Below are 8,504 nucleotides of genomic sequence, written 5' to 3' on the forward strand. Positions count from 1 at the left end.
TTACAGTCTCCTTAACCGTAAAGCTGACATCACAGGTAATAAACTGCTATGGCAGAGACAGTGCCATGCATCCAGACAACCTGACTGACATGCAGAGAGGCTGATTAATAAACATCACAGGCTTATTATCGGAAAGAGCAGCAGATGGCACAGGAATAAAGGAGAGAGAGAGGAGCAGTTGAAGGGTGGAGAGGGCTGGATGGAGAGGCAGAGGAAAAGATAAAGGCGGACAAACTTAGAAAAGACAAGAGCATGTGGCTTCTTGTAGCTCTCATTTGGTGGAGTTTTCTGTATAGTCATTCAGCTTTAAGTGCTTCAAAAGCGCCACAACAACACATAACAGTAAAGTAAAAAAAAGTTTGAGTCAGCTGCAATAAAACAACAAATGAAGCAAAAAACATGAATTTCAAATTCTGCACAGGGCGTGCCACAAAGCCTTCCAAAGTTAGAGGTTCGACTCCCAATGGGCCATCCATGCTAAATTTGTATGCACTCTTGATACTGTGAAGCACTTTGGATAAAAGCATCCACCAAATACATTTTGCTTCGTGTTGAAAAGCATGAAGGCAGTGCTGTCGCAGAGGCTGGCAAGGAATAACAGCCTCGGAAAAATGGAGAGAGGAAACATGCAGTGAGAAATGGGCTGAAGGCAGGAGGAGGGAATGATGGAGGGGAACCAAACGCACAGCTTGCAGTGAAAAGTAAAGGGGTTTTTAAAGTGAAGGCAACAAAGACAGAGTGAAACGCTCAGGGAGGAGAGAGGCATTAACTTGATAAAGTAGAGGGTTGATAGAGTGTTTAAATAAAATGAACTGGTATTTGTTGTTGGATTAAAGCGCACATATGTTATACAAGAGCTCCAGATCAGCTGAAGATGAATAAGATAAAGACTTCCCTCTGGAGTACAATGAAATAAGGATAACTGTGGTGCACTTTTCTGGATGGATTATTCATTTTCTCGTCTTTAAGCTGAAAACACACTGATGCTGAGGCACCGGTGCATCATCTGATGCACGTGAATTGCCGCTCTTAACACCAATACGCAACGTTCAACAGAAGACCGTACAGTTATTACTACTTTTGCTGAAAGATCTGCACACTTCCCACCTCTGCATTAGCTTTAAATCATGTATGGATACCCATTACTTGAACTTGATTTCTCACCTGAAGAGCCAATCTTCAGAGCTTTTGTATGGCTGCTCAGGCAATATCTTTTTTACCATTGTCCTTATATAGATGGGATTGTGGGTAATAAGCCCTGGATGTTTCTTGAACCCAACTTGTCTCTCTTCATCTATTCTTTGACTCACATGAGCAACAGCAATAGGTGAGGAGAAGAGTGCGCGGATCTGCTATGGGAGTCGGGATGTGCAAGCAGGTGAGGAAAAGTGCATATTTTCAGGGGTGGTGAGGATGGAAAAATGACGGTGGTGTCAAGTGTCACGGGGCAGTGCATCCATGGGTGTGTGGGGATTAGACATAGAGATAAGGGTGGCTGTTTTGATGCCCGCTGATTGGCAGCAATCTGTTTTTGTCTTTAGATAATGTGGGAAACTTGTGAGAAAAAATTATATTACAATCACTTTCATTATTGATAAAATCTCTATATAATATAAAGCAAACAGGGAAAAATACCGGCCACATTTTCCCACAGTTTAATGCGATGTTTTCAATTTGTCATTCCTTTGTCTGACAAACAGTTTTAAACCCAAAGATGTTCAATTTACAATGACACAAAATGGAAAAAAGCAGCAAATCCTCACATTTGTCTCACATTTGCTTAAAAAATGCCAAATCAATAATCAAAATGATTGTCAACACATTTTTGTCAAAAACTAAATTCAGCTATCTAATAAAGATATAAAAATGTTAATTTACCACAGTCAGGTCAAAAGCTCACTGGGAATGAAGTTGTGTGTCTGTCTGCTTGTATGTATCTGGGGTCAGGATGTGGGTCAGAGTCTTCTCTATAGGATTTTAATACATTTGATGATTACTGGTTAGACAGAGTCTGGACTCTTGGTGTGGGTTAATGTCTGGAAGGTGAGTCGGTTTCGATCTGACGCGGGTAAATTTGGGTTAGTAAACAGGTCAGGGGTCAGCGTTGCGGATGACAGCCTACCTGGCACATGGAAATGCTTGGGGGCTTGGAAGGTGTTGGTGGTGGGTGTGGCACACCTGGGCTCTGGCTGACTGTAATAGGGTGAACTCCTGCCACTCTCACTGCCTGCAGCCAGCGCAGCCAATCACAGTGAGAGAAACCAAAGCATGAGCAACAGAATGGCCCGCGTCCCCCAACAGAAAGACAGACAGACCTGATGAAGTACATGTATGTGGGTGTGTGTATGTGTGTGTCACAGGTGCTGCTGGGAATCCTGGGGCTCCAAACAGGACATGATACCTCATTGCACCCACTCAAAAAGCTGCTACAGCGCCCCAAGTAGGACCCTCATATTTTCTGTGTTCATAGGTGTGTGTGTGTGTGTGTGTGTGGTATGCATGTCTTCACTTGAGTGGGCACATTACCGGGGAGATAATAATGCAGTGGGGAGCCTCCGTGGCGACTGTGTGCAGGAGAGTCAGTGAATGCAGAGCTGGAGGAACGCCTCGTTCTCAGCTCCACGCCGTCCAAGAGATCCTGGAGAGAGAGAGGCTGTCTTAGAGCAATGTGCTTTCATTTGCTAAATGCAGTAAATTAGACTACACATGGCTCCTTTCAAAACACGTTAATCACGTTGAGAGCGGTTTAATATTCTATAGTGCGCTGCAATAATTTCCATGAGAGCACAAATGCTCATCCGCACACACACGTATGTGCAGAATATTTGGTCAGCGATGTGTGAATGTTTAAACCAGTTGTTAAGACTGCAGAGAGCAAACTGTTTCCTTTGGGTGTCATTGCCCCTTAACGATGACGCAGTCATACTTCAGAAGAATAGTTTGACATTTGTGAAATGTGCTCATTCACTTTTTTTTGCCAACAGTCAGATGAGAAGATTAATAATAACATTATCATACATAGACGAGAGGTGACCAAATTCACCTTGTTAGTGAAATTACCAAAACACATCAACGTTAGCCATCCCTCTCCATCCTGCAGTTCGGATGCAGGGCGAGGAAGCATGCAGGCTACATTAACTGGATTGTTTTAACTACAGTATGCATTCATTTACTTCAATGTGAAATGTAAAAACGCACATATGGTTGTACTACTAAATCACATTGCATCTGGTAAAATCTGGTATTTAGTTTGATAGATTTTTAACATTTTTTTCAAAATACTGTATACTTTTTACCTGTTGGCAGACCACATAGGGAGAGAGGGGGTGATCCCCACTGATAAATTAATATATCGCAAACTGCATATCTGTACACTAAAAATGAACCAGGGCATCTAGCTTATCCTGGTAAGAAAGAATACCACCTGACCAGCACCTCCGGACATTATATTTATTTATTTAATCTGCACAAAAATAGGGAATGTGTCAAAATGATAAAGTTTCACTGGAAGTCTGTTCGTTTGAATAGCTGTCACATCCTTTTTCTGCCTTCCAGGCAGCCATTATAAGCCATTAATTTCTATGAAAATCAGCCTGCAGAGATGTGAACTTGCCACAGATTAGGAATGCATCGATCCAACTTCTTCTCTTCTGATACTGACGCCAAATACCTCAGGTTAGGTTATCTGCACATACCGAGTACTGATGCGATACCAACGCTTTTCAAAATGTTTTATTTGTATAATTCACTGCACAGAAATTATATTTAGCAGCATATGTAACATATGTTATAACATACAACATGTAAAGGACAGCTACTACTTTAGAGTAAAATACACCTCTGGAGTAAAATTTACAGGTGGCGTACTTACGTGTGAGTATGGCGAAAGGGAGCTCAAAGACTGGATGAGAAGGAGAAAAGAAAATATAATTTTTTTCATATTAGAGTTCATATTTTTTCATAGATGAGTTATGGTCAATTTCCTGTCAACTGACGTTTTTCAGCTAATGCTGTGACTTTTTATTATTTTGTGCGTGTGTGTGTGCGGTGTGTGTGTACCTGTCCACAGCTGTACCGCTCCAAAGTGTCATCTGAGAGGTGTGTGTGTGCATGGTCGGCCTGATAAGGGATGATGTCAGGCCTCTGGATGTCGTATATGGCTTTGACCCGGGGCAGAGCCGCCAGCTGCTTATAGTCCAAACCATCACCATCAGCTTTAGACTAGGAGAGAGAGAACAAGAGAACGAGAGAGAGAGAGAGAGAGAGAGACAGAAAGAGACGGGAAGACAGAGATAGAGAGGAAATGGAAACTGAGTCATAAATAGAACATTGAATGCAAATAGAAACTCAAAAAGAAAGACACATGCACACAAGCAAAAAGCAAAACTGACAAACAAAGATACAGAAAGGTGTGATGACAAACATAAACAGACAGCTGGTAGATAAACTGAGAAAAAAAAAAAAGGTAAGGCAGACTGACTGGTGAGTATGATAAATTAAAACACCTAAAAGCTTGCTTAGTGATAATTTTTTAAAAAAAAGCTTAAGACCAGTCTCTCATAAGAAAATTCATACAGAATTAAAAGGTTCTGCTGGTTTTAGGATGCTACAGACACCCCAATATTAACGGACATATGGTGAAGCAGGTGGACAGACGGGTGACGGACCAGGAAAACTGCTCAGAGACAGATAGGGTCGACAGAAAGAGCTTTCAGGGACTCTTTGCGCTTCTGTCGCTGTCATTTATGTTTTGATTGAAGACTGTGACAGTGACAGCTGAGGGCGTAACCATAGCATTGTTGGTGTAACCATGGTGACGACAGTACTCACGCAAATGAGGCGGTGAGGGGAGCCGAGAAGAGGAGAGGAGCCCGGAGGAGAAATAGATGCTGTCTCAGAGGTGCGTCTCAGCTGGTGGGACAAAAGCAAGAGAGACTGAAGCCTGAAGTAAAGTTAGTTTAAATACAACAGATCCACGTACAACATGCACGAAGAAGAACATCATCTACCAAATTATGCATATCTATACTTTTGATACTGATATGGCAAAGCACAAAAAAAAATTTGAATCTGTCATCAGTTCATCTCACACCTCTAAACAAGAGCAGTTTGTTATAAAACTCTTGCATAACACTTCCTTTGAAATATTTCCCATAGTGCAAAAACTTAACTTAGTGTATCATTTAGCAGAAGTACCGATTACTGTGTTATGCTCAGTCAAAAGTAAAAAGTGTAGTTTAGTTAAGCCAGTCTCTAAATGTTCAAACCAAGCCCCAAGAAAAAGTACCACTCTTTTAAGCATTTTTTATGGTGGCTAAACAATGGAATTACAACTTCTGAGTCTGTCATGTGATGCCATTGTACCCAAAAGTATTTTTTTCATAGACTTACATTGTGAAATAGTTTTCTATAAATCTGTGGATACATTTTTTAAGAGCCACAGCCCTTCTAAAATGACTCCTTTCACTATCAGAAAATAAATTTTGAGAGTCCATAGAAATCATTTAATTCCTGTTCAAGTTAGTGGAGGGTTAAACCAGATGTCAGCTGGCTCAGCTCATGGGCCAAATGATGCACAAAATTCAGGTAAATTAATACCTTGAAAGTTGCACTTTTTTGGCTTCATGCACCCCTAAGCAAGAGAAGAATGGGCAGGGCCCTGCCTCCAACACTGTATCATATTCTCTTTATACATCCATGTTTCAACTGCTTTACTAAAGAACAATAAATACAACTGGAAAAAAGTCTCAATTCTTGAAACTATAAAATTCTCACTGGCTCAACTTCATTTAAGTTTGCCTTCAATTTTTTTTTTAAATCTCAAGTTATCTACAACAAAAAATCAGAGCAAGTATTGTCTTTGATTTAACTTCTTAAACTGAGCTGGCACAACTAGCTGGAGCTAAGGTTGAATAAAGGATATCTTTTTGCAGCTGGTTGCCTTATTTTTGTTTTCTCAGCATCTGATGTTTAACATATAAATATAACTATAAAACTTAACAACAGTAGTTCTTCTCTGTCCTAATGTGATAAACTAATATTGTGTTATTTGGATTTTCATGGTAGTGTTAGTCTTGGCCCTGACATGAAGCTGACAAAGAGCTTTTCTAAAATAAAGAAAGGCTCATGGATAGGGATAGGGCATTACAAAAATCATCCTTGGCATATATTACATGTTGTACTATAAAACATGAAAAATAAGGGTCCAAAAAACTATATCCAATGCAAAGAAAAATGTGGCTTGTAAACCAAGACTGAGAAACAGACAATGAGAAACTCAGAGAGGACAGAAACAGAAGCAGAGAGAAGTGGCAGAGGATTGTGGATATTTTGAGTCTCGCTCACCCTCAGTTTTCTCTCCAGCCGAGCTGCTTCTTTACACATGGGGTGCCAAACCTCTGAACCTGCACACATACACGCATGCGCACACGCACACGCACACACACACACAGTTTTAGCTCAGTTTATTTTGTTTACTGTGTGTGGGCAGCAGTCATACAGTTTTATGGGATCCTATGAAGAGTAGATCAGCCTTTCTCAAGTGCATCAACATCAATCAAACACACACACACACACACACACACACACACACACACACGCAGGAGGCAGGGCGTATGCCTGTGGAGGCAGTTTGTCTGGTCTGAGGACAGAGGATGTAAGTCTTCTTGTCTCCCCACACAAATAAACAGAGGAAGATAGATGGAGAGAAAGAGAACTCTTGGCCACTATTACATAGATTGCCATAAAATTTTGTTCAGATGTTCATGTTCCCCACAAGACCAACTTAGTGACCTGCTGATTTGTCCTGTGGCGCCACAGAGAGGTTTTTTTTTTTTTGATTTGGACTGAAATCTCTCAATGACTATTGGATGGACTGCTGAGAAATTTGCCGAACGCATTCCCTCATGATTATTGTAATAACTTTGAAGATCCTTTAATTTTTTATCAGACATAGAGCTGTTGCAATGATTGCAGTATTGTAATACCGCGCTATTGACAAGCCGCAGGGGATGTTAAGCATCGGCAACAAAAACCTAAAAATGCCTGCTGTGTGATGAGCTGCTGGGCATATATTCTGTGTTGAACTCTGCATATTTTATTTTTAATTTCTTTTTTTTTTAGAAGCATGGTAGCATTGTCACTGCGAGCATGTTAGCGTGCTAACATTAGCATCTAGCTCAAAGCACAAGACAATTAAGCTCTAAATGAGTAAATCACTCAAATGAACAATTTAGCCAAAATCATGGATCATAGTGTAAAACAGAAAGACAGAGAGAAAGAAAGAGAAGTATATAAACAGTGTAATATTACAGCACCCTGTGCAACATTATGCCTTTACTTCACTTACTCTCTTATTATTTCTTTTGTAATGTAAGAAAATGCACATTTATTATTATTTTTTCAAATCTATTAGGAACATACCCTGTGCATACACATATGATTAACCACTGCTTTAACAACATTATGCTTTAGCAGTCATTCCAATTATTATTTTTTTAATTGACCTGAATTGAATGATAAAGACAAACCAAAGGAGGTCACAGGAGGAATAAATGGGGTGGCCTGAGCAAAGAGAGAAGGAACAGGGAAGAGGAACTTTATCACAGAGCCAAAGAGGAAAGAGGGAATGAATGGAGGCTATGAGATTGTATTCATAACAATAAACCACTAATGTCAGGATGTTATATGCATGTAGAGCTGATAATGATAATGACAGTTAATATATCCGCTTTGAACACACACACACACACACACACACACACACTCTCTCACAATCAATAATAAAAAGTAACAGCATTAGCTGAAAAACGTCAGATGACGCACACACACACTTTCTCAGTCCTCGGGGCAACGCAGGGCCTGAATGGACTCAGTTAGCTGATCATGATTCTATACTATCAGCACCATAAATCTGTCCTGCACACACACAAACAAGCCCAGATACACAAAGACTAAACACACACGCATGCAACAACCACACATACTCTCACACACCCACACACAAAATCAATACAGTAGACAGAAACCATGCGTGGTGATTCAGTGCACCACCGTCCCACCCACGCTTCTCAACTCTGCTGCTGAACAGATGTATGGCCTTGGACTTGGGATCTTTTATCTCCTGGATGAGGAGAATCTAAATGGTACAGAGGAAAGGAATTCAATTCACAACAACAGCGCTGCACGTCAGTTCAAAGTAAATTAGGTGCCTGAAATTTGTCACAAAATAATGATTCAAATGTGAGTCCTGAGTCCCTCTCTGTCTTTTTTATTAAGGAGCTATGTTTAGATACTTTTAATTTTACTCTTTTATTACCTTTATGTAAAATGAGGTCAATCAGTGGACAAAACCAACCTCTTTATCTTGATAATATGATGATATTCAAAAGAAGGGATGAAGGCAGCCAGTGAAATCTATAGAGGCAATATTGACATTTGTGCTTATGTCATTTGAAATTCTGATGCTATAAAGCAGCAGATATTTAAATGGACTACGGAGTTTT

At 40.3% G+C, this 8,504-nt stretch overlaps 1 protein-coding gene across 4 annotated transcripts in view; it reads right to left on the reverse strand.

Moving 5' to 3' along the window:
• The window catches only part of LOC121953079 (actin-binding LIM protein 3-like), a 54,958-nt gene that overhangs the window by 16,779 nt on the left and 29,675 nt on the right, over positions 1–8,504 (reverse strand). For 2 of the 4 annotated variants that reach the window (XR_015778912.1, XM_088088432.1), the window contains exons 9-14: positions 6,346–6,404; positions 4,831–4,911; positions 4,060–4,221; positions 3,872–3,901; positions 2,527–2,638; positions 2,123–2,227 (exon numbers count right to left, since the gene is read on the reverse strand). Coding sequence is in view for 1 of the 4 variants with exons in the window: in XM_088088432.1 (XP_087944558.1) it covers positions 2,123–2,227; positions 2,527–2,638; positions 3,872–3,901; positions 4,060–4,221; positions 4,831–4,911; positions 6,346–6,404 (549 nt within the window). In the remaining 3 variants the exon portion in view is untranslated. The remainder of the gene's footprint in view (positions 1–2,122; positions 2,228–2,526; positions 2,639–3,871; positions 3,902–4,059; positions 4,222–4,830; positions 4,912–6,345; positions 6,405–8,504) is intronic. The other 2 variants (XR_015778914.1, XR_015778913.1) reach the window with 1 other exon arrangement.

The sequence above is a fragment of the Plectropomus leopardus genome, chromosome 15 (genome assembly GCF_026936395.1).
Source record: "Plectropomus leopardus strain MGB_pleo_1.0 chromosome 15, ASM2693639v1, whole genome shotgun sequence".
NCBI classification, from domain to species: Eukaryota; Metazoa; Chordata; class Actinopteri; order Perciformes; family Serranidae; genus Plectropomus; species Plectropomus leopardus.